Source organism: Silurus meridionalis, chromosome 14 (genome assembly GCF_014805685.1).
Source record: "Silurus meridionalis isolate SWU-2019-XX chromosome 14, ASM1480568v1, whole genome shotgun sequence".
In the NCBI taxonomy this organism is placed as follows: Eukaryota; Metazoa; Chordata; class Actinopteri; order Siluriformes; family Siluridae; genus Silurus; species Silurus meridionalis.
This window is the reverse complement of record NC_060897.1, coordinates 19,557,988-19,585,487: the sequence shown is the minus strand read 5'-3', so window position 1 is coordinate 19,585,487 and position 27,500 is coordinate 19,557,988. Positions and strand designations below refer to the sequence as shown.

General features: G+C 40.4%; 1 protein-coding gene across 1 annotated transcript in view; it reads left to right on the top strand.

Moving 5' to 3' along the window:
• LOC124396608 (protocadherin Fat 4) overlaps positions 1-27,500 on the top strand; it is a 104,546-nt gene that overhangs the window by 47,801 nt on the left and 29,245 nt on the right. Inside the window, exons 2-6 of the mRNA XM_046865757.1 lie at positions 3,414-3,545; positions 12,939-13,200; positions 13,916-14,266; positions 18,886-19,808; positions 20,359-20,533. Coding sequence (XP_046721713.1) covers positions 3,414-3,545; positions 12,939-13,200; positions 13,916-14,266; positions 18,886-19,808; positions 20,359-20,533 — 1,843 coding nt within the window. The remainder of the gene's footprint in view (positions 1-3,413; positions 3,546-12,938; positions 13,201-13,915; positions 14,267-18,885; positions 19,809-20,358; positions 20,534-27,500) is intronic.

Genomic DNA, 27,500 nt, shown 5'->3' with positions numbered 1-27,500 from the left:
TTGGAGTAGTGATGTTGGTTCTGGTGATACTGCTGGTGGTGGTGGTGATGGTGTTGATGGTAGTGATAGGGCGCTTGGCCGTAGTGGTAAAAATAGTTGTAGTAGAGGCTGGTGATGGAGGTATAAATGGTGGTGACAGTGGATGTGGTTGTGCTGGTGGTAGTGATGTTGGTGCTGGTGTTTGTGGTAATAGTGTAGATAGTGGTGGTGGTGGTGGTGGTAGTGATGGGGTGCTCGGTGGCCGTAGTGGTGATGGCGGTGATAATGGTTGTGGTAGGGGCTGGTGATGGTGGTAGTGATGGGGTTTACAATGGATGTGGTTGTGCTGGTGGTGCTGGTAATGATGGTGATACCTTCGTAGTTTTATTGTTGATGTTTTTGAAGATTTTTTCCCTTTTCGCTTTTTCCATACAGATTCTTCCTCTGCCTTCATTTTACGCTTGTTCTTATTTTTGTCCTTATACTTAGATTTTGCTTTTTGAACCAGTTCTGCTATTCTTTTTTTCTAGTGTTTATTTATTTAATTTTTTTTACCCAGAATCTGTGCTTGCTTTCTGTTTTTTTCTTGCTTTTGTTCTGATTCCTCCTCTTCTGTGTGAAATGCGGAAACACTAACATCAATAAAGTCTTTTTAATATATAAAAATAAAAATATTCTTAAATAGTTTTGAAAATAAAGACAAAATAAAGAGACACAATTATAAAGAAAATCAATGGCACTTTCAATGCAAATTTTTTTTCTTTTTCTTGTAACTATCCGGTTTTCAGTTTGTTTTCGTTTCTGGTTCTTCTGCATCAGCATTGGATTCTTTTTTTTTTTTTTTTTTTTTTTTTTTTTAACGTTGATTGCAAGGTATGCTTCTGTTTTGTTTTTTAATTCTTATTTGTTTTTATTCTGATTATTGTTTGTATATGTAGGTTTTCTTTTCAACTATTTTTTTTTTATTGTTTATTCTTTACTTCTAAGCAATGGTTCTGTTCCTGCTTTCTGCTCTGCTTCTTCTGCATATTTAGGTTTCAGTTCATGTTCCTGTTTCTTTCCCTCTGGAGAATTATGCATTTTTTTATTGTGCTCCTTTTCCCCTGGTTTCATCTGCTATTCCATCAAAGCTGCGTATATGTGTGTGTGTGTGTGTGTGTGTGTGTGTGTGTGTGTGTCAGAGGCTACTTCTGTTGATGGTCAGATAGTGTTCAGGTATGTGTAAGTCAAGAACATCAGTTTAACACACACACACTCACACACACACACACACATAGACGCTATTTACGGTAGCTGTTGTGAGGTGAGGTGAAAGGTCGAGGCTTCACCCAGGTGAGACACATCACTTTTCGCGAAGGGAGGATCGGATTTCTGAATACCCGCAGCTCTTTAACACTGACTGAGTGTATTATTCAACGACTATCAATGATTCAGGACTCGCACACACACACACACCCACTTTCATTCACTCCACTCCACATACACACATTATCCCTCATTCCCCCTCAAGCATTTCTGTCCTTTTTCGACTTCCTTTCTTTTTCAACCCAACCGCCTTTGATCCCCCTTTTCCCAAGGGTTTGCGGGTAAATCTGCGGCTGTAATTATTTATCACGGCCGCATCGCTCCTCTTCATTATCCGCGCAAAGAGAAAAGAACAGAATCAACATTATTTACACATCAAGGGAAAAATGAGAGATGCTATATCTTTTCTTTTCTTTTTTTTAATCTCAATCTTATTATTAATATTTATATACACCAAGGAACAAGCTTAATTCTGATTCTTGGTCAGGAGGAGATGATTAATTATTTACTGCACCAACCGTGATAAGAGTTCAGATATAAAAAAGATTAGCATTGATACACTATATGTACTAATACAGTGGTTCCAACCCCCGGGCCGCGGACCGGCACCGGTCCGTGGGTCAATTGGTACCAGGCCGCACAGAAAGACCTCATAACTTACATTATTTCCGTTTTATTTATTATCTGATTCTGAACGATGAGTTATTTTGGAAAATGACCGGATTCTCTCCACCACATCTGTCTATGACTCACTCTTGATGCATGTCATGATGCCTCGGTCACATGTCTTACATCCATCCTCTACCTTCTTAAAGGGGCTGCTCCGGCCGCTAACACATAATACATTACCGCTAAATTGAAACCCCTAAGCGAGCAAAATCAACAAAAAACAACACAGTGGATTCACGTTTATTATTATATTTAGAAAATACCAGTTTTTATGCCGGTCGTATCATTTTATTTTGTTGTATTTATCCGCCACACCTTAAAGGCCGGTCCGTGAAAATATTGTCTGACATTAAACCGCAAAAAGTTACCACCAAATTGGAGACACACAACTGTGTCAGATGTCTTTGAATGTGGCAGCATGAAATTTCCCCTTCACTTGAACTAGGAGACCAGCATGAAAATGCCCCCTTGTACAAAACACCTTTGGGATGAATTGGAACACCGACCGCACCCCAGGCCTCCTCACCTCTGGCTGAATGAGCACATTTCTTCACAAAATCTAGTGGAACATCTTCCCAGAAGAGTGGAGGTTGTTATAAGAGCAAATAGGGACAAAATACCAATCTTGTGCTCACGTGTCCACAGACTTTTTTCCCCATATGTAGTGTATAAGATTTATGAAAGAAATTTGCTTAAGTATTTATTTATCAGTTTGTTTATTTATTTATTTATTTATTCGTTTTTTTTTTGCTAATGGAATGGCATCTCTAATTTTAGTTTATAATTCTATTTATTTATTTATTTATTATGGAACGGAGTCTCCTTTTCAGTGCTTTATAAAAGTCAGAGTTGCTTCGTTTCTTCCATTTAATTCTTTTTTTTTTTTCCTAATCCAAACCATTCTCCTTAACAATAATGTTATGACTGTATGATAACCTCTAATTGATAATTAGTCATAATACAATATCAATTTGTTCAAGCAAAATTGAAAAATATAGCTTTTCAGAATCCCTACAATAGAAAATAAATATTATAATGGATGTCTATGAACCATTATATACTAAGAGTCGTCAGAGGGTCTGCGTTCAACTACAAGAAAAACATGCGTCTTCCTTGTCTCCTCTCCGGCTTTGTTTCTGTCTCAAGGGGAATTAAATTGAATCCCAAACACCATTAATGCAGCGTGTGGATGTGGGGAACTTCTAAACACATGCTCTTGAGATTTATTTAAGCAATAAACAGCAATATGGCTGTTTTGCTTTCGATCGTAGCGTGTTTACTGGCGATGGACTGCGGGCAGTCGGGGGAACAAGCGTAGGCTGACGGTGGTGGGTTCGTATGCGGTGGAAGAATTCTATGAGCTGTTGACACTGTGCTTACCCTGTGTTCTAAAGAGTTTGAAACCCGAATGCTGTTGAAACACATGACACTCAATTCTCTTCATCTCTCATCCCGTTTAGGTGGAGATCACGCTCCAGGATGTGAACGACAACCCTCCGGTTTTTCCCACCGACATCCTAGACGTGACCGTCCAAGAAAATGTGGGCGACGGATTCAGGATAATGCAGCTAAAAGCAACTGATGCGGACGAGGTAAGAAATTCCTTGTGGGAAAAAAATTCAGCTGGAATAAAGGGCGCCCCTGAACGGTTATGCTAAATATACCTGAAAGTCCAAGCGATATTCAGTGCGATAAATTCTGCTCTGATTACGACGACGTAACCTGACGAGCGCCGCTCAAATGGATCGGTCTGGGGGTGTGATGAATAACATTAACAGAATGTTGAAATCTGGCAAGAAGAGAGATACAGAAAGAGAGAGCAAGAAAGAAAGAGAGAAAGTGTGCACGAGCGTGTTGCGGTTTGGAATCGGATCGGACCCTGCAGAATGCCATTGTCTCGCAGCTGAATGAAATTAAATCACTATAGACGGAAAGGAAACTGTACATTTGGCTGATGACCTGGGAACGGTATTTGAGAGGGGAAAATGATTTTATAAAGGAAGAAAAAATAAAGGGTAATGGAAATCTGCTTTCTCACTCCATGTCTCTCTGGTGCATTTTCCATCCACCTGTTTTTTAGGATGAAAAGAATAGGCTGTCTGTCGAAATAGTACACAACTACGTTTACATTTACATCTATAGTACTTGGCAGACGCCCTTATCCAGACCGACTTACTTTTGTTTTGGTCATACAACTGAGCAGGGCCCACTCAGGGGCCCAGGCAGCACCGTTTCTAGGCATAGGTGGTTGCCTAGGGTGCAACCAGCTGAGGGGGGGCCAGTGGAATAATACACTGTGTATATTTACATACTTAAATTCAGGGAATTTTGCAATGATTATGGTGTGGGGTGGAGCATTAGGGTGGGAGGGCAGAGCCATTGTGGGGTGACAATTGGAATCTCGCCCATTTGCCAAAAAGGCAGGAAACGGCCCTGGACCCATAAATGGGAGCATGGTGAGGCCGGGATATGGACTTAACCACTAAACCACCACCTCACTGTCCTCCCAGTTTCTTTCTTCATGGCGCTCACACTCACTCACAGTGGGTTAACAAATCGCATACACTCCGACAGTCTAATAAGAAAACCTTTGCATCTTGTTATTGGTGTACTGATGGAGGGAAAGCACAGAAATCCCCCTTAAAATATATATATATATATATATATATATATATATATATATATATATATATATATATATATATATATATATATATATATATATGAAAATTTAAATTAGCAGTAGATACAACAGGTTCACTGTTCCCATTCTCCTCAAGAACCATATGAAGGTAGTATGATGCTATTTTAAGGGTGTAGTATAGATAATACAGATAGTAGTATAGATAGATAGTAGAGTATATTGAGGTTTGGGACAGAGCCACATGGAGTGACCACTTGTCAAGAGAATTGTTCATACTGACAGTAGAACCCATTGTATGGTAACGGTACATGCCAAGCAATATGAATAATAAAGCGTGGTGTCATTCAGGTGTACCCAAATGCACGCATTGTTCCTATTGCAACGGTTTGTTGGTAACAGTATCCTGCAATGATACAGCGAGCACGCTTTTGGCAGCCGGACGTTCTTTTAATGACATCATCGTGCGATTTTCTCCAGAACTTTTGACACAACGGTAGTCTGTACTAACACACAATAACTCACCGCGAGTTTGCTTAGAATTCGAGAAACATTTGGCCGCGGAACACGGAACAGCTGCACAGCCTGTCGGAGTTTTTGGGTTGGTCCCTCGGTTCTTGTCTCGCACTTGGTGTTCCCTTCTTTCCTTTCATTCTGATCAAGCCACTTGAGACGTGTTCCGATGAGTCCCTACGAGGCTGCTCGAGTTTGAATAACATCTCCTCTTCCTCTAAGTTATAAAACCTCTGCTTCTTTCCCACCTCAGACAGGAAACGTGTAAGAAACTATTAAGCCAGTTGCGCAGCTCTGTTACAATACTTAAGCGTTATGCAAACCCTCCTTCACACCCTGATTTGGTGATCTATCACTTCATGTTTGTTTGTGTTAATAGATGAGAAACACTCATCTATTCCCAAATCAGTGAAATCACCAGAACTATTTTCGGTCAACAGGGCTGAAAAGCGTTTCCTTTTCTCTCCAGGTGTTCTCAGATTGGAAGTATAATGCACACCAGTGCCAGTGTGCGTGAACGGCAAACATAAGTCCAGTCAGAAAGATCTGGAACCTTTTTCAGCTAAAGCCACATGTGTAAGAAAAAAGTGAGCCAAGCTCTATAACAACAGTCAAGCAGACTGGAACATGTGTTTGGTTTCTGCAGGATTTCTTGAATCTGAAAGTCTGGCTCTCCACACGTTGGCACCGAAATGTATAAGCCATTCTTAGGTTTTTTAGAGTGGGTGTAGACAGACTCCAGGTGGAGAAGATAGGGTGAATTTAGAAGGGTTGCAGGATTCCTCAGGACCGCAGAGGGTGAATGGGTTTTGCTTTGACCTCTTTTTTAAAATGGGGAACTAGTTTTGATCACCTCCAGTTGGTACAGAAAGATGCAAATTGGATAATATCTCTCCCTAGGCTACGTCTCCACTGATCCAGATAAATTAAAACATGGCGTTTTTCGTTTTCGTCTAACGTCGAAAAACTCTTAAGTCCCTGTACTGCACAAGACGCATTGACCTGTGTCATTCCTGTCTGCTGTGTATTTACTTTCTGGCTCTTTGCAATGTCGGGGCAATGACCAACATTTTCGTTCACTGAAAACATAGGGGAGGGCCAACATGTTTTTTCAAACAAAAATATATTAGTGTGGACATGGCCATAGGTATGGTCAAATACAGCATATGACCAAAAGCATGTGTACATGTAACCAACACACCCATATTTAATTAAATTCAATTTAAAAAATATGTTGAGCACTTTTAACAATAAAGATTTTTCAAAGCAGCTTTTCACATGTTAAAAAGAGGTTGTAAAAGTGTACATCTAGTTTAGTGCCTATAAGTTTGTTCCTTATAATTCTAAGATTATCCCTAAGGACTGAGCAAATGGTGACTGTGGCAAGGAAAAACTCTCTGAGATGGCATGAGGAAGAAACCTTGAGACGAACCAGACTCAAAAGGGAAACCCATCTTCATCTAGGTGGCCCTGAATGTACAGTTTAATCATTGTGAGGTGTGCAATTATAGGTACTTAAATGCAAAACTGTTCATGCAATTTGTGGTCCTGAGCCATTGTAGCAGAATGGTGATTAATTACAGTTCCAATCCATCCTCAAATCCATCTTGAGTTGCTCAGTAGCTTCATGAATCTTTATGCTGTTGATGTGGAATCATTTCCAGTCTACATTCCAATTTATCCCGCTGGTTGTTCAGAATGGTTTAAGTCAGGACTTCTACATCAACCATCTACATCACTGTATACTACAGCATACTAAGACATTCTAGACAATTGTCTGCTCTCTTTTTTGGGACAACAATTTCAGGAAGTCCCACAAATGGGTGTTATAGTCAGGTATACATATAACCTGTAGTGTAAGTCTGGACAGGGTTCCAGTGGTCTGGTTGATCTAGTCAGTCTTTTAGCTTTTTTCAGGTTGATATGAACTCATTTTTTTCCCCTTTCCATCTTGGTCTAGGAAAGTATTTCAGACATTTCTTTTGTGTGGTAGAGTGGAAACTGGATACAAGTGTAATGGGTTTATATGTTTACCATTTATTAAGTACTATTGAAGTTGGCACTGGTTGGACTGGATAAGGTTTTATCTTGTCTTAAGTTAGCAATGCTGGCTCTGTAGTTTTTGCTTTGCATAGGTTGGCAGTGGTGGCTCTGGAGTGGGTTATAGCTCAGCTTAGGTTGGCAGTGGTGGCTCTGGAGTGGGTTAAAGCTCAGCTTAGGTTGGCAGTGGTGGCTCTGGAGTGGGTTAAAGCTCAGCTTAGGTTGGCAGTGGTGGCTCTGGAGTGGGTTATAGCTCAGCTTAGGTTGGCAGTGGTGGCTCTGCAGTGGGTTATAGCTCAGCTTAGGTCAGCAGTGGTGGCTCTGGAGTGGGTTAAAGCTCAGTTTAGGTTGGCAGTGGTGGCTCTGAAGTGGGTTAAAGCTTAGCTTTGGCAGTGGTGGCTCTGGAGTGGGTTAAAGTTTAGCTCAGGTTGGCAGTGGTGGCTCTGGAGTGAGTTATTGCACTGCATATGTTGGCATAAGTGATTCTGGAGTGGGTATTGTTCTGCATAGGTTGGCAGTGGTGGCTCTGAAGTGGGTTATTACCTTGCACTGGTTGGCTGTGGTGGCTCTTTACTGTGTTATTGCTCTGCTTAATTAGGTTATATCCACATTCAGGTTGTTGCTGATGGGTCTGGTTTGGGTTTTAGCTTAATTCAGGTTGGGACTGGTGGGTCTGTGTGTATTACTGCACTACTCCGGTAAATACTGCTGGGTTTGAATAAGATATTTAACAACAGTATTATTGTTCAACAACATGAACAACAATCCTCTGAAGTTGGTCTGAAGCTCTGGGCAAGGCCTGAAAAGTTTTTGGTCCTTTGTTCAAGTGGGTCTGGATAGAGTTTTAACTCTTCTCATTTTGGTCCGTTTAGATCTGGACAGTATCAAGTAAGTGCCAAGTAAACCTTTGTTATAGTATATTCTTCTTGCCTCAAAACCAGTTTGGATGTACATATCAATTCATGGTCATTTGTATTAAAATATGGGAAACACTTGTCTGATCAGAATCATCTGTTGAAACCTCAAGAAGCGTTTCAATCAGCAGAGCAGAGAGGGCTTTATTTCACTCCAGGTGTTCTGTAGTGTAGACCCATTGCCAAAGAGGAAGGCCGGCCTTGGCCAACATGGATACAATCAGGAATATCTGGAGCTTTAGCAGTAAGAGCCACATGTGTTACAAGGGAACGAGCGAGCCAAACTCTGAAACAACAGACCAGCAGACTGGAACAAGGATCCAGACATCCTAACGATCTCCAAGGTTTAACTATTGAACATGTGGAAACCGTGTGGACAGGATGAAAACACAGTTTTCTCTTTATCCCTCTTCCCTTATTTCACTTTAGATTGAGTAGAGCAAAGAGAGAAAGAAACTTGCAGAAAAACTCTTGCACTGTATTCAAGATGACAGGATTTCTTTTATTTATGTTTTAAAATGTAATACTTAAATTGAATTTTGAAATGGTTTACATTTTTGATGAATAAAGAGTTAGGCTAGAGGTCTTCTGAGAAACCCAAGCAGATACTGCAGATTTGGTCTGTGTCCATTTAGAGTAGCATTAATTAAGCCTATGTGTTGTAACAGCTTGTCAGCACCGGAGTTCGGTCTTGTTACAGGAAACTGGGATTTCCTGTAAGACCCAGCATTCGTCCCTGAATATTTGCATATACCAATACCCCATACATTTCTTCTCTCCTTTCTCCGTTCTCCAACTCACTCCATTCCTCCCTCCTTTTCTTCAAGTCTCCATCTCAAAGTTAATTCAAGTTCCGTATGCCCTCTGCATCCTGTCATGTCGTGTCTTAATTGCTCTGGCGGTCCAGTCCAAAAAGAACTATAAAACCTCTCAACATTTTAAGTGGAGGTCAGACAGACGGAAGCCTCCATCATTCTCCTTCTCAGTTCACGGCACTTAAAGAGTTTTAATTGGTTACCAGAGGGAGGGGGTTTTACCTAGGTAGTTGATGGGAAATCCAGACCTAGAGCAGGAAAGACTGAAGCGTGATGAGTGAAGAAGAAAAAAAAAAGGAAGGAAGGAATGTACACAATCTTTTCTCCACCACAATTGTATTCATTTCATCAACCCAAAGTCTGTTTGTTTGCTTCTTCAAATTTGCACCAAAGCTACAAGGCTTATGAAGCTTACTAGTAAGTGAAGCATAAAACCACCAGTTTAGCATTGTGCAAACTGCATCCTTAAAACATCGCACGCTCACCTCAAACCGTTTTCAGTTGTTTATGAATGTTATGTGGTTTCGGACACTTGGGTGTACATCATGCATTTCATTTTTACTCTAGATACAAAGTCCCAAAGCAACCGGACCTCAGGTGTTAATGTTACAGATAATTGACAGCTTTAGACCCTGGACTGCCAGAGGAGCGTTTGTTGGTCCCTTGAACCAGACCTTTAATCCTCAATACTCAACCACAAGCTTGGATCGGATTCTGCCACACTTTAGAAGTCGCTTTGTATAAAATGAATAAATGTAAAACCATTGATACGACAGCACTTCTCTCAAGTCAAGGCTAGTGTCGCTTCTTTATTTCGAATTAAAAACATATTTGACAGCATGTTGAGTGGTGTTCTTTGAATCATGTCGTGCATGGAGCCAGCCGTCTGGGCCTCCATTGTTTTCCGTGTTTAAATAGACCCATCACGGTCTGTCTGCAGTTTTTTTTTTTCCTCCTTGGGCTTGCTATAGTATCAAATGTGTAGCGCTTGTGCTTAGCGCAGGTATCGAGGGATCTATTAGCTGAATTTATGGAGGAATGCAACACCAGTCCGAGTTCAAAGAGCAGGGCAGTTCCTCTGAGATCATACACCATTTTTGACTGCTACCGAGCTCTGGTTCTACTTTTTGCATTCTAACACGCTCTTTGTTTCTTTCTCGTTTTCTTTATTTATTTCACCAAATCCTATACTTTGTTATTTACTTGGCGGTCAAATAACGGTTATTTGCGAGAACATGTGGTGTAAGGCCCAGTCAAAAATAACAATGTTTTGAATGCCATAACTTTGTACAATTTGTACAAATTGTGTTTAGCATATAAGACAACATAAATCGTTAAACAAGTACCACTCTTTGGAGATGGATGTTAGCACTTCATAAGTGCTTTTAAATAAAATAATGACCATTAAGGAACCTTGTTATAACGGAATCTCTGTGTTCAGGCAGTAGAGGTACTCAGCTACATCACCTCTGACACTCAATGTTTCTTGCTGTCTTGTTGCAAGCCCTTAGAAATGAAATTCATTGCTGTTTTTGACCCTATCTCTTGGATTTACTGACTTACTGTCAGGCTCCGGCTGTGATTATTGGATGGCTCCCTGCTGTTACAGCAATAAAATGTTACGCTAGTGAAACCTGAGTGCTTTCTCACTAGATTTTATTGGTAGACATTTTTGTTTCTTGCGTTGTTTAGTGCAATACGCGCATCTAATTCTGAATCGGGGCTCATGCGCTCATACGTGCCCTCTCGAAGTGACTTAAACCCAACACCCGAAGTAATGAAACACTCAGCACTCTCAGTAATTGAGATGAATAAATTCTGAAGGGTGTAAAAATAGATACAGGAAACCTAGATGCTATAAGATAGTGTGTGACAAAAGGGGCTAGCTGATAAAAAGTGTCTGTGACGTTCAGAAAACCTGTTTCATGCTCATATCAAGAGAATTTTGTAATAGATAATATGAGCTAACGTGACAGACTTTTTATGGGGGTTCTCTTTAAGGTCTATTCATATGAACAGTAGGAACAGTCAATAAATGTTAACAATCTTAGCTTTTATCCACTAGTCAGCTAGCAAAGCATTTTAATTAGACTTTTGCTGATTGAGCTCTTCTAATATCTAAAAATGAGATAAAAGCTAATCTGTACAGATTTAGCTAGTTCAAAACGAGCTGGAACATATTTCTGAGAGGATTACTAAGATATTCATTCGTGAATGCCGACCTTCTTCGATGCTCTATAAGATGAAATAATTTTGCATGATAGTTTTTCTGAGATTTTTATCATAAATATTACTCATAAATGCTCACTTACACTCACTAGGTACCCAAAATCAATCTGACTTTGATTTCTGAGAGAGGTTTTTTCTTTTATTTAAGAACATTAACAATGCTCATTGCTAACACTAGTCTGCTAGCTAAAATATTCCAAGTTGGCAGGCATTTCTGAATAATTATTTTTATAACAATATTCATAAATGTAAACAATTATTATGTGCGCCGGATACGTAGCCAGACTCTGTGCTCTGCCAGCAAACCCTTGTCTGTGTTTATCGACAAAATGTCAGCAAGCGGTCTGTAGCGCATATTTCCAGTGTCGGGCTTGCTAGCATCCTAAATAGTTTGAATAGTGAAAGAAGTGAGACATGCTTTAGCAGGTGTTTTCTAACAGCTCAGGATGCACCTGTTAAAACAAACCAGTGTAGATGAGTGTTTTACAGGAGAGTAAGCTTCAGTGATGAAACTGTGAAAGTCTGCTAAATGTATTAGCACAACACTGGTTCACTTGTCAGCAGATGATGCCCATATGCTAGTCGTTATATTTGTACTTCACTACATTATATACACAATTTTACTCGTCCACCAGTTTGCTAAATCTAGAAGGGAAAGATACTGTGTATGTTCTGAAAGATATCCAATGAAATTGTGTTTAAAACGTGTTTTTGCTACGTTCAGCTAGCAAAGCAATCTAATGGCATGATTGCTGAGAGAGTTCCATCAATGAACTTTAGAAATAAGCTAAAAAGCTAGTAAATAAAGATTTAGCTAGTTTAAACCAAACTACTACATATTTCTTAGATGATTGCTAAGCTCTATTCATTAATGTTGACCATCTTCACTGCTCAAGAGAATAAAGTTAGCATGGCAGTATTTCTGAGAGAATATTTTATCATAAATGCTCATTAACACTTACTAGGTAGCTAAAATTATTCTGATTTCGATTTCTGAGAGAGTTTTGTCCCTTTTAGTATTTTTGAACATTCTCACTGCTAACACTAGCCAAGTTCAGTTAGCAAAGCAAGTTGCTTTGTTGTCCAAATGTTGACCATCTTTACTGCTCTAAAATTCTAAATGAATTGATTTAGCACGACAGAATTTCTGAGAGGATATTTTATCATAAATGCTCATTGACACTTACTAGGTTAGCTAAAATCATTCTGACTTTCTTAGGGAGTTTTCTTCTGTTTTAATTATGAACATAAACAATTCTCACTGCTTACAGTAGTCTTGTCCAACATTAAGTTTCCTATATCTAGATAGGGTAATGTCTTGAAATACTTTGTACTGTACGTTCCAAAAGATACCCAATGAAATGATGTTTTTTTTTTGCTAATTTAATATTAGCCAATGCAAATGAAATCCCATTATACAGTTTTTTTCCCCTCAATGCTAGTTTTTTGTATTAATGTTTAGTTTTTAGACCACACAGATAGTTTCAAGGCAAGATATGAGAAGATCAGGGCCAGGGCTAGTGCTGTTCTTACTGACAGAAAAACACCATTCTTTTGCTGACCTTGTAGAAATTCGGATGATTATTCAAATGATGCAGAGAATGTAGACGTAAGGATCACACATACTTTTAATGAAAGAGTGTCTTATATTGTACCGCACATTGTACTGCTTTAATATCACTGATTTAATGATTATACTGTAACTGTGGCACTATTGCTCTTTTCAGTGAATCGTAGTATCTACATACAAACCCATACCGGAACAATAAAACTGCTATGATATTTTTTCTGAACGCTGACGTACTCCGAATGTGTCTCTTAATCTTATTGCAGGGCCCAAATGCTCTTGTGACTTACACCATCCTCAGCGGGGCAGAAGACAGCTTCCGTGTCGATCCCGAATCAGGCGACCTGATTGCCACAAAGCGATTAGACAGAGAACGACGGTCAAAATATTCTCTGCTCGTCCGGGCGGACGATGGACAGCAGTCGTCGGACATGCGAGTCAACATCACTGTCAGCGATGTTAACGATCACACACCAAAGTTCTCTCGCTCCGTGTATTCTTTCGATATCCCAGAGGATATGGCTCCAGGTAAATACATTTCATAACTTTAAATCTGTGTAACGGAATGCAGTAATAATACTTTCGCTACCTCACCCTATACCCTTGGCAGTTTTTTTTTCTCAGTGATATAAAATGAAAGAATTTGGTCTTATTACAAATTTGAGCTGCAAATGACTTGCTCTAAGCAATTGATAAATCGCTAATGAAAAAAAATACGAGTTACAGGTAAAGATCACTTTACTAGAAAACGCAAAAATACGTAATGACAGGCCCATAATAAAAACATTGTTAAGATATAATAGGCATGAGGTCTGTTGGGAGTAGATTAGACAGCACTGATTTAAAGTAACCCAATCTAGGACCTAGGGCACGAGCTGCATGTACTAAAACAGGATCAAGCCTCTAAACCATCTAGGAGTGGTCATGCCAGACTAAATACAACAAGCGGGTGACTCTATGCATTTATCCTGCTGAAAATCAAACCCACACTGCCTGTTCATCGTCAAAGCCTCTGCTAGGGTTTTTTTTTTTTTTTTTTTACAGAACGAACACGACGACTGTGTTACCCCAAACCGCAAAACAAAATCAAACTGCACAACAATAATAAACTCTACTGGGAACGGGGAAAAGTACAAGTCAGCATTCGTCGTGTGTTTTGTAAAATGTGGTCCGGCTCCGCTTTGATCCATGCCTTGTTGTGCTGCCTTTCGTTTCTCACTCTCTCTGCATTTTCTCTCCTAAGGCTCCATCGTGGCGGCTATTTTGGCCAGCGACTCGGATTCGGGGTCAAATGGTGAAGTGACCTACTCACTGGAGGAAGACGACGGGGATTCCACCTTCCTTGTTAACCCTGTGACCGGAGTGTTTAACGTAACGAGGCCGCTGGATTATGAAACGCAGCAGTATTACATCATCGGTGTAAAGGCGGAGGACGGGGGAGGCCAAGCCAGCCTGGTTCGGGTGTATTTTAACATCCTGGACGTAAATGATAACGTGCCGACCTTCAACGCATCCGTTTACAGCACATCTGTCTCCGAGGACCTGAGTGTTGGATCACCTGTTCTTACTGTAGCAGCACACGATGCTGATGATGGTAAGATATATGCGAAAACACATCAGGGTAGTGGACCCAAGTAAGAGGGCATGGGCTCTGGGCTTGTTAGTCCAATTGAAGCAAGGGTGGCTTGCGGTTCTTATGTTATCAAAGAAGTCGGCATGACCCCTCTTGTGGTAACCTCAAAGAAATAGTGGTGTCCTCTGTTTTATTTTATTTTATTTATCATGGAAGAAGCTACATTTTGCGAAATCAGTCGTTCTCTTTTATTTATGAGTGGAAAAATGCTTAACTGGTCAAGCATGCAGCAATCCACCAATCAGGGTAGAGCATGAACATCAGTTCAACAGCGTCAGTTCAACAGCAAGTAGAACATTTTGAGAGGAATAAATGATGGAAGAAACTTCTGACTCGAACTCACTACAACACCCGTGGCCTCATTTGTGCAATTTTTTATAAGTAGTTGTAAAGAAGGTTTAATAGATAATAATAACAATAGATAATACCAATCACTGTTTGACTTATTAATATTATTCTATTGATAAATTAATGTGCTAAGTTGAGTCTTGAGTGACAAAAATCTTTAATATTTATATATTTATTCAAAATTGTCTTGTGACAAAAGTGATAATAGGAACATTATAGCCATAAATTATAGTACTTTGGATACTTAAGTACATTTCAAGGCAAATACTTTTGTACCTTTACTCAATTGAAAGTTTAAAGGGGGCACTTTTACTTTAACTGGAGTCATATTTTACCTTGCGTATCTGTACTTTAACTCAAGTACATGGATTATGTACTTTGTCCACCACTGTGGGTTCAGCAAAATGACCTCTGTTTCTGTTTATACCAAGAAAGAGGGTCTTGTATCTGTGCTGTAATAAAACCAGTATGGCCTTGGTGTCTGTCACTTCCATGAAAGATTGCATGGTCCCTTGGAAGTGGGCATGGTTTCTATGCTTGGTACTCTTAGTGAAAGCGAACTTGCCTGTACGTCAAAGCAAAAATAGGATGTGTGTGTCAGTTTCAATGGAGTAGATGTGGCCTCAGTTCCTGCCACTTTGTCCTTTGTGTATACGCAGAAAATGATTAAATTGGATTAAATTATGACCTGTCAAATTAACAGCCAAGTTGAAAAACATCACAAAGCTGAGTAAGCATGACCTCTCAAACCCTCAGTAACTCCAATTTTTTTTACTCATGAATGCATTTGCAAAGAGGGAAAAGACTTAGTACTTTCACGTTTTATTCCATCTCTTCACCTCGGAGTATGTTGATCTTCGTCCGATTTATATTCGCGGAAAAAAATGTGGCTTTTGTAATGTTTGCTTCCACGTGGCTCCAGCGAGACTATAGTGTTACGCCCCGACTTCAACGTTGGATATTACGCATGCATACTCGGCGCACAGGGCAGCGTTATTCGATGCCAGAGAGCTGAAAGATGGAGCAGATCTGGCTTCGTTAAGTGCTCTAGCCTTAGCACATAACACTGCATGCATTTTTTAAGCAGCGTAGCATTACATCTCCACACACATGAAGCTGGGGCTGCATTTTTTTTTTAAACTAACCCTAACAATGCTTGATCCTACTGACCTTATTCATTCGTTTGGATTGTGGGATTTTTGTTTTGGCATAAAAAATTCTAGTGGAATCGGCATTGCAAAAAAACAAACAAAAAAAAACCCCAACAAAAAAGAAAAACACCACAGGCCGACTTTTCAACTTGTAATTTGTTTTGGCATTCCAATAATTTTTCCATTTTGGTATTAATTGAGCTTTTTTTTTTCTCATCACCTAAAAAAAACCTTTGAAACTACAGTAAACATTTTATCTGCGCTGAAAAACCTGACACTTAAAATGCGGATATTTTAAGCCCTCAATCACCATTAAGAACAAACTACATAAAAAGAGGCCCTTTTCTGGAATCCAAACCAGCCATAAATATGCACTGTCTTTCGAGGGATAAGCAAAAAAGAAACAAATTTGTCCAACAATCTCTAGCTCTCTAGACACTTTGACATTTAGGGCCCAGATGACCATCTCTTTAATATTAATTTGATCTTTTTCCGGGTCTTTATTTATTCGAATCTTTATTTAGTATTATCGTATTTGTTTATTACTATCTATATCGCATGCAACTGTGAGTCAGCGCCATAACTCGGCTCGCACGGCGGCGTTAACGTAGCGCCAAGTCGCCTTTCTCAGACTCCGCGCTAAATTGGTTTCTAATGTGGTTATGGTGACCTACATTCCACTTTCCAACCTCTCTCTCTCTCTCTCTCTCTCTCTCTCTCTCTCTCTCTCTCTCTCTCTCTTTCTCACTTTCTTTTTTTCCCCCTCTATCCATTTTTCTAACATCCTCATCCACTTGCTGTTTATCCCCTTCGGACCATATCGCTCCCAGAATGGCTTTACCAAGTCGTGACCTCTGTGTTTGTAGCAGCCGATAAAGAGATTACTTGTTTTCTGTAAACAGAGGGGAATTGTGGGAAGGTGCCGAGGCATTTCGCATGAGCAGGCTGGCGTGTAGCATTAAAAGATGCTCAATTTGAGCTTGTTTGCACAGAGTGAATTGCTTGACGTGGCTCTTGCTGCATCTGATAGCGAGATCGGTGCTAATTACCGCAAATGAAGGCCGACTTTAGACACTGGAACACACCGTTACTGTGATGCAATTCTATTTTTCCACCCTTCCCCGATTCTTTTAGTAATGACTGGGTGTCAACTCTAGAAACACGGAATTGCGGGAAAGGCATTGATGCGTACAAACTGCTCAATTTGACTTCACGTCGAGCATGCTACAATCCGACTGTACAACGTTCATTATTGACGTATTTAGTGCACATTCACATTTTTTTGGGGGGGATTTATAATTTACAATGCGTCCAAATTTTAAACACACTTATTATATGAAACATGTCTCTATGATAACCTTTTAATAGTTACTACAGCAGCATGAGCTGTGTCAGCTGTCTTGGGAGTTATAAATTCTCCCATTGTCAAGTAAATCTGGGCTACCTCTTTGAAACGCACTTAATTCTCAGGCCTGCACCGTTATTTATGATTCACCCGCATTCTTGAGCTAAAAACTCAGATAAATTCACAGAGAGGATGTGTATGTATCAGTACCAGATGTTGTGGTAACAATATGTGGAAAAGCATCCATCAAAGAGGAATATCAGCGTTTAAGGGTGTTTTTGTTATGCACGGGATGCAGTGTCGACACGCTGGGTCGTCTCGGCCTTCAGGTTTATTATAAGCATCCAAACTAATGGAATAATAGAGAGCTAAAAAAAAAGTATAGAAACTCCTTGGATACAAACCCATGGAAAAAGACAAAAGACGGTAATCTGGTAGCACAGGCTTTCGGATCTTTAATAATGGTATTGTTGAAAATTATAATTAAATCTATGAATTCATATACCATTTTGGCTACGTGGTGAAGGTTTGGTGCTAGCAAATGGCACAGAAAATCTATAAAGAAAGACCCAGCTTGTGTGCTTGGATATACCCACATTACACATACCCCATATACATACACACACATATATACAAAAAACATACACTAAAATGAAAAATAATATGTGAAGGGCTTCATCCAAATTGAGAAAACCATATATAAATTCCATGCAAAAAGCTAACAGTATTAAAAAAGACAACAAAAAAAACATGTAAAACATACAGAAACCTATCCAAATGCCACTGAACCCTAGTGACTGGCACAGAAATGTAAAAGCTTCCAAAGAACCAAACACTGGGCTTTAAAACAAGGCTGTGAACTTCCTTCCAAGTTCTATATTTCTGGACATAATTTGGTTTCGTGTTATTTTGGGAGAAGAAGCTTTCATGATCATCTCTACTACAGATCCGAATTCCCCAGAGAACTACTTTTGGGCCGACTATTAAAACTATTTGCTCTTGTGCTTGGATTATAGCAAGGTCAAACAAACCCCATATGAACATCTCTACACCTCAGACGGAACTCAGACAAAACATTCCAATTCCCAGGAAGTATGCGAAAGGTCTTATTCAAATTGAGAAAACCATTGAATTGAAAAACCATTGAAATCCATACAATTTCCATGCAGAAAAACATGTTAGAACACTTACAGAAACCTACATTTGAACCAACGGTTCATAGGAATCCAAGTGGATCACAAAACATCTGGAAAGATACCCAAGCAAATAAACATTGGTGGCTAAGGTTATGTACTATTGACTGGCACAGAAATCTAACAGCTGTCAGAGAACCAGATGTTGCTCTCTTAAGCAAATAAAGAGCTTTTTGACCCAAACGTTCCAAATACACAATTATGAGAGAACACACCGACAAGGAATGTAATCAAATAAAGCAGAAATGTAAAAGAACTCATCTTAATAGTGGACAACGCAACCACATTTGACACAATATTGAGAGTATTTACCTAAATCCCAGAAAACCCTGACCCGTGCGTTTATATTAACAGCAATTACCATAGTAATACATAGTTTGTATTCTTGTGCCAATATTATACATTATTTGTAATGATACTTATGATAACATCCAATTATACATAGATTTTCCTTGTGAATCATTTGAACAGCCTCAATTTGAATCTTAATTGTTTTTATACATATTTTCTAGTTAATAGAAGGTTCTGTTATTTCTTTCCCAGGTATGAACGCCCAACTAGCCTACAGCATTGCATCAGGAGACCCCCAGGCCCAATTTACTATCACTAACTCCGGTGTTCTTCAAACACGCAAGCTTCTTGATCGGGAGACTCAGTCCTTCTACAGCCTCATTATCGCTGTAAACGACCTGGCCCCGCCTCCTGCCACCCGCTTTACCAGTACCGCCCAGGTGTCGATCATTCTGCTGGATGTCAATGACTGCTCGCCGTTGTTCATTTCTCAGAAGATGGCCTACATCCAGGAGAATACAGCAGTGGATACAGTGGTGTTTACAGCACATGCCGTGGATCCGGACAGTGGGCCCAATAGCTATGTGGAATATTCGCTTGGCGGCACATACGGGAGCAAATTTTACATCGGGAATATTGACGGTAACGTAAAGTTGATCGGAGAATTAGATCGTGAAGAAATGGCCAATTACACACTGACCATCATTGCCAAAGACAAAGGCCAGCCATCTTTATCATCCACGATGGAGGTTACCATGGTGGTGCTGGATGTTAATGATAATACCCCTAGCTTCTCACAGAACATCTACGATATTGAGATCGAGGAAAACACGCTCACGGGTACCGACATCCTTCAGGTGTTTGCTAGCGACGCTGACGAGGGGACCAACGGACAAATCCGGTTTTCCATTGCCGCAGGCACTGGAAACTCTGATTTCCGTATCGATTCGGTGACAGGTGCGATCTCTGTCGCTAAGCTGCTGGACCGGGAAACTCGTTCTTCTTATTCGCTGGTGGTCCAGGCTTCGGATAGGGGGAGTAGCCCTCGAGTCGATCGTGCTACGGTCAACATCGTGCTGCTGGACGTTAACGACTGTGCACCCGTATTCGAGCTCTCGCCTTACACTATCACTGTCCAAGAGAACCTGGGAAACCTTCCTAGGAACATATTACAGGCAAGTGCAGAATTAGGAACTCATCTAAATCATACTGCCCATATAGAGAAACCCCTTTCAGGAACCAATGCAAATCAGGCATGACAACCAAATTTTCTAAAGGAACCCAGCTAATCCACACATAATTAACTCACACAATCCAGAGAGTAGAACCCAGGCATTAACCCATTCAAATCACACAACCCAGCCAGAGGACCCTTGCCAGGAACTCGTCCAAATCACATAACCTGTAAAGAAAAACCCAACTAGGACCCCATTTAAAATCACACAAAATTCAAAAAATTCCTCTGAGGCAAAAAATCAATTTAAAAAACACATCTCAGGCAGGAAGCCAAAAAGCCATCCAGGAACCCATCCAAAGTCACAAAGCATCTGGAAGGAACCTGGGCAGATCAGAATCCCATTATAAATGCAAAGAACCTGTTTAAACCCTTACAAACATTCTTAAAACAATATTATTCCTGACATCTATTCAAGAGTACATGGAATCATTTGCATGGAATCGGTTTTCTAACACTTGCACCCGGTGCACTCTTCTCCTCCTCCGAAGGTTGTTGCTCGTGACGGCGATTACGGTCTGAATGGGCAGACGAGTTACTCTCTGAGCGGCGGGAACGACGACGGCTCGTTCAGCCTGACTTCCAGCGGACAACTCAGGCTTGAAAGAACGCTCGATCGCGAGGTCCAGGATCGTTACGAACTCATCGTCATTGCCATTGACTCAGGTAAGACAACCTGCTCGATTCAGTGTGTAGGTAGAGATACAGGGCAGGATGAGCTGATTATTATTTTGTACAAGAATAGTCAAGGCATTCAAAGATCCGCAGAAGGTACAAGTGTTTGTTTTTATGCACGCATGAAAGCATGTGTGTGCGAACGTGAGGTTTGGGTTGTTATTGCTTGGAGGTCTGTAGATGAGTGTGTGTTTAGATCACAGTCTATTCTAGTTAAGTGCAGCCCTAATGCAGCCAAACCGCCGTGGCCTGTGGGTGGCCCCGCCCACATTCCAGCCAGGTCATATGACCCACGTTAATGATGGGTATGGGTTTTAAAAAAAAAAAAGAAACATTTTTTTTTACTGCTTCAGCGAGCAATGAAAAATGCTAAGCTGTATGCACAGCTGAGGACAATATCAGCTTTCTGGAAAGTAAAATCTCTTAAATGTGAAGAAGGAATTTCCCCAAATCAAGCGAATGTGAGCGGAGGACAAAAAGCCGTTGGAGGGCTTAAAAAAAGGTCTTCATAAAACTGATGTATTCGTTCATCAGTCAAAGGAATTGTTAAAAATCACAAGAACATGGAGTGTGTGCCTGCATCCACCGTTCATTTTTTTTGGGTTTATAGTTTTAAATACTCCGCAGCTCTAAAACTGTCCTTTGGTTTTATTCGCGTTCCCACAACTCAAAATATACACCATGTTTGATTCGCTTCCTGCAGTTTAGATCGATCCATAGTTTAATTGTTTTCTCACTGTGACGAAGCCATACTAGAGTTCACTTGGAACTGGTGCAACACCATTTTGCTAAGTGATTTAGGTGCAATCGCTGTGTTCTCAGATCCCAAATGAACCTCACCAGAGAAGACATTTACAACCACATTTATAAAGGAATGATCTATGCCTCTAAGATTTAAACAACAGATTATGAAAAAAAAAAAAAGAAAAGAATATGAATTGACTAGTAAATGAATTCGAACTACTGCAAAAGTAGTTGGGAGGGGAAAAAAACAAACACATTGTTGGAATCATGTCTTTGGACGTGGTAGCATGAAATTTTCCCTTCATTTGAAGTAGGATACCCAAACCTGTTCCAGCATGACACAAAGCCCCAGTGCACTCCAGGCCTCCTCACCTTACCTACATGTAGCTGAATGAGCACAAACTCCCACAAAATCTGGTAGAACATCTTCCCAGAAGAGTGGAGCTTATAATAACAGCAAATGGTCACTAAATGTGGAATGGGATGTTCAAAAAGCACAGAAGACTCAAGGTAGAGGAATGTAGCTAAAAATGTACAAATGCTCTGTCGCTTCAGCTGTACCTCTAAACATTGGTACATTTTTCTACCTTCTTGTTTGAACCTCTAAAAGAATATTTATGTACCCCTAGTGACCGTTGGGTCTTGGTATGGTTGAAAATTAGATCCTGATGTTCTGTGGCATTGAAATGCTATGTAAAAATATCAGGACGTTATTTTAGGGTACAGCTTTTGTACTCTTTTAGGTCCGTTCCTGTACCAATCTTATGTTCAGACACACAGTAAGAAAACCCTCATTCAAACCGTCACCAGATCCTATTTGTGGTCTCAAGACAATTGTAGGTGTTCCCACTAAAGTAGCTTGGAACAGCATGTTTTTCTAGCAACAGTTAGTAACGCCACATTCCAAAACACATCACGTCGACCTTGTTGTGTTTTCCTTCTTATATAAGTCCGCTAATGCATTATCACATCCTGGTGCAACAAACATGCCAGGCTCATGCAGTTCGATTGGCTAGTAGTTCTCATTTCCACTCAATTGAAAATAAATTGTCAGAGAATATGGGCGGGTTGTTGTTGTTGTTTGGGGGTTAATGCGTTGCTCTTTGAGTTGTGCTGTTTTGCTCCGTTTGCATTGAACGACTCCTTGAATGCCCAATAGGAAGACTGCAGTCCTCAAAGACTTGTCTTGTTTTCTTTGGCGGACCGTGGCCCTTTTTTGTTCTCGTAAAAACCCGCAATCGGCAGTCCGGAGAATAAATATTTATTGCAGGTAAATCATGCCTGGCCATGCGTGTAATTTTTTTTCGTTCTTTTTTTAAAGTGATTTCGCTGACTGGCAGAAAAACAAAAATGGTAGGGGAAAAAAACCTCGTACAAAAAGAGTGAAAAGCAGCTATTGTGTCCTAATCGGGAGGAGAATATCGGAAACCTCTAATGGCTTCATGGCTGGAAATGGTGCAGGAGAATGTGTTTAGCTGGAACCTTTGCAGTGGTTTAAAGAAAGGAAGATATTTGGTGAAGAGAAAGAGAGAGAGAAAGAGAGACCAGGGTTGTCAGTCGCTCTGCTGAAAAAAGAATAGAGTCCGGATTTGGAGTTAGTCTGGTTTTAGAGCCTGGATTCGTCATTATTGTAGAAACAGATGATGAATAACCGAGCCCCACTCTGTGACCGACATTCACTTCATCCGTCTATCTGTCAGAGCGCTGCTGCATGGGACCGACGCTGCACTTACAGGAGTGGAAAGAGGAGGAACGTGCCAGCTCTCTCCAGCCCAGAGAGAGAGAAAGAGAAAGCGAGAGAGAGAGAACTAGCTGAACTCGACAATGTAAAAACGATGGAAGGTGAAAGACAAAGAGCATGCCAAGAGATTCGAAAGAGGAAAAGAGATAAAGGGTTTTGGCTGCACTCGTCATTAGGTGATGGCTTCTGGACCCGTGGTGGCAGGATGCTGTTTCACAGTCACCGAGCGAGTTCACTGAAAGTGAAATGAAAGCTTAAAAAGGTGGAGAGGGATACAGCTTACAGATGGAAAAAACGAAAAAAAGAGCAACCGAGATGGACTCGGGCTCCAAACGGAAGAACTTAAGCCTACACAGGGGACATCGTAAAAAAAAAAAAAGAAATAAAAATAAAAAATGTATGAAGAAGCTTGATCCAAACGTACTTGTACTTGTGAGCGAAGTTCATAGCCGTCTGGTTAGCATGGCTGAATCATCACGCATTCGATTCAGGAAATATCTGTATTATTATTATTGCGTTATTTGTAGGACAAGTTTGGGGGGGGTGAAAAACTTTTTATTAGTCTAATAGCATAAACTCAAAGCCATAGCTAATGCAAAAGCAACTATTCAGGATATCACACTTTCTAGCAAAGGACACATCATAGCAGACCTGCACAGGCTATGAATCACATTTCACACCAGCTTGTCATCAGGCAACACCGGAAACAGCCTGGCTCGGCTTAAAACCCTGATTCGGGAAGTCAATAAACGCAGCATGGAAGCTCATGTATATCACCGAATGAAGGTTTTTTTTTTTTTTGTATCATGTTCGAGTCTAGTCTGCTTTCTTTACAATCTGTCTCCATCACTGTATCAGTCGAATAGTCCGTAACTCCTTCATTATACATCCAGTAAATAACCCTGAGGGGATTCAAACCACCATCTTTTTCCTGAGTTTCGGATTCAGCTTCAAGATGGCCGTCAGTTCTCCTCTACGTCTCTTAGTGAAACCGCAAGTCTGTCTGAAATATGAACCAACACTGCACAGTTTGAGGTGAGAGTTTGATGACTTGCACATGGACTCTGCACACTGCCTACGTGATCCCCTTTAAGCCACTACCTTCAGCAATCTGACACGCTCATATGGAGTTCTCCTTTACAAAATCGGGAGAATCTGTCCGTTTCTGTCCTCACAGGACACTCGGATGCTTGTTGAGTCCTTTGTTATCTTAAGGCTGGACTAGTCAAGTCAAGTCAAGTCAAGTTTATTTGTATAGCGCTTTTCACAACAGACATTGTCTCAAAGCAGCTTTACACAAATCAACAGTGATGGTGAATGGTGTGCATTTGTCCCTGATGAGCAAGCCGTGGCGACTGTGGCAAGGAAAAACTCCCTTAGATGTTATGAGGAAGAAACCTTGGGAGGAACCAGACTCAAAAGGGGAACCCATCCTCATCTGGGTGACATCAAGAGTTTGATCATAAATCTTTCAACAATACAGAACACTGGAGAGTGAGAACTAACATGATTACTGGAGTATAAGATTATAAGTAATGTTCTTTCTGCAGTCTTAAACAGTCTATATGGTTAGTAGCTCCGAGTTTTATAAGCTCAGCATTTGTGATCACCACAGATCCAGCATCAGCTTCTCCATGCCAGAGCCTTTAAACACTCCAGGAGGTCCAATGTCAAAACTCCACACATGTAGCGGGATCCAAATGGCACTGGTACGTCTCTAGATGGTTCAGGATGTTTGTGAGTTCGGCATCTACTTCTTTAAAGGTCCGTAATCATCACGAGGTGGGAGGTGACTGGAGCTGGAGCAACCTCAGGATGCCTCGGGATGGGGAGAGAAAGAGAAGCAGTGGAGAGGAATTAGCATAGCTGCTGTTCATGATATTAACAGCACAAGTTGATAATGTGCATGTGATCAGATGTTCTGGAGCACAAGGTTATGATGTGATGTGTGTTATGTGTAGGCTTTGCTAAAAGATACGTTTTAATCTACACTTAAATTGGGTGAGTGTGTCTGAGCCCCGAACACCGTCAGGAAGACTATTCCAGAGTTTAGGAGCTAAATGTGAAAATGCTCTACCACCTTTAGTGGACTTTGCTATTCTAGGAACTACTAGAAGCCCAGAGTTTTGAGATCTCAGGAGCGTGGCGGATTGTAGCGTGTTAAAAGACTGGATAGATACACGGAGCCAAACCATTTAGTGCTTTATAAGTGAGAAGTAATAGTTTGTAGTCTATTCGAAACTTAACAGGAAGCCAATGTAGGGACGATAAGATCGGGGTTATGTGATCATATTTTTTTGACCTTGTAAGAACTCTGGCTGCTGCATTCTGGACTAACTGAAGCTTGTTTATTAATGAAGCAGGACATCCACCTAGTAACGCATTACAGTAGTCTATTCTGGAGGTCATAAACGCATGGACGAGCTTCTCTGCATCGGATATAGACAACATATTTCTTAGCTTAGAAATATTTCTAAGGTGAAAGAAGGCTGTTTTGTAACCTGATTGATGTGATTTTTGAAAGACAAGTCGCTGTCTAAAATAACACCCAGGTCTTTTACCGTTGAACTAGTGGTTACAGAACATCCGTCTAAATGCAGGTTGAGATGCTGGAGCGTCTGTATACCAGTTTTTGGGCCGATGAGCAAAATCTCAGTCTTATCAGAATTTAAAAGTAGAAAGTTATGGGTCATCCAATCTCTTAGTTCCTTAACACACTCAGTCATCCGGGTTAATTGAGCTGTATCGCCTGGTTTAGATGAAATATATAGCTGAGTATCATCAGCATAACAATGGAAGCTAATTCCATGCCTTCTAATAATATTTCCTAACGGAAGCATGTATATTGTGAAGAGCAGGGGTCCTAGAACTGAACCTTGCGGCACGCCATAATTTACTTGCATTAGCCTGGATAGCTCTCCATTCAAATCTACGAAATGGTAACGATCGGACAGGTAGGATTTAAACCAGCTTAATGCCTGTCCCTGAATGCCGATGTAATTTTGTAAGCGATCTAGGAGGAGATCATGGTCTATAGTGTCGAATGCAGCACTAAGATCTAGTAAAACCAACAGCGAGATGAAGCCTTGGTCTGAAGCTAAAAACAGGTCATTAGTTATTTTAACTAGAGCAGTTTCTGTGCTATGATGGGGCCTAAAACCTGACTGAAATTCTTCAAAGATATTGTTCTCTTGCAGGTAGGAACATAACTGTGCAGCGACAATCTTTTCTAAAATCTTAGACATAAATGGGAGATTTGAAATTGGTCTGTAATTTGATAACGTGTTTGGATCCAGATTAGGTTTTTAATGAGGGGCTTAATAACTGCTAACTTGAGGGATTTAGGGACGTGACCTAAAGATAGTGAGGAGTTAATAATATTTAGAAGAGGCTCACCAGTTGTATATAACACTTCCTTCAGTAATTTAGTAGGAATTGGATCTAACTGACATGTTGTCGATTTAGCTTTGGCAATAACATTATACAGCTCTTCCTGTCCTATACATGTAAAACAGTGGAGTTGTGGAGTTGAAGGTAACACTGTCTCAGGAGATGCTGTAAGAGGTTGAACTGCCACAATTGTTTTTCTAATGTTATCTATTTTTTCAGTGAAGAAAATCATAAAGTCCTCACTACTAAACTGTGATGGAACACAATTTTCAGAGCCCTGATTTGTAGTTAGTTTAGCTACTGTACTGAAAAGGAACCTGGGATTGTTTTTGTTGTTTTCTATAAGTTTGCTCAGGTGTTCAGCTCTAGCAGCTTTTAGCGCCCGTCTGTAGCTGAGCATACTGTCTTTATTCTAAATACCTCCAATTTAGTTTTCCTCCATTTTCTCTCCAGATTACGTGCTGTTCTCTTGAGGGCATGTGTATGACTATTATACCAAGATGCAGGTGCTTGGTCTCTAACCTTTTTTAACCGGATAGGGGCAACAGTGTCTAATGTGCTAGTGAGGATAAGGTCTATGTTCTTAGTTATCTCATCAAGATTAATAGTAGTTATGGGTTTAGTGAGAAATTGAGATAAATCAGGCAGGTTATTTACGAATCTGTCCTTAGTGGTTGGAACAATAGTCCTACCAGGTCGATAACGTGGTGCAACACGGCTAATCTGCTCTACCGGTAGTGTGTACAGTATGAGGTAATGGTCTGTGATGTCATCACTCTGAGGTAAAATATCTATATCAGTGACGTCTGCTCCGTGGGATATTATTAAGTCTAGTGTGTGGTTAAAGCGATGAGTTGGTCTGGTGACGTTTTGTTTAACCCCAAAAGAGTTTAATAAGTCAACAAATGATAATCCTAGAGCATCGTTTACATCATCTACATGAATATTAAAATCTCCTACAAGCAGCACTTTATCAAAATTGATCAAGAGATCTGATAGAAAACAAGCAAACTCTTGAAGAAAATCAGCGTAGGGTCCTGGGGGTCTGTACACGGTGACCAGAGCGAGTTTACTATGTATGTC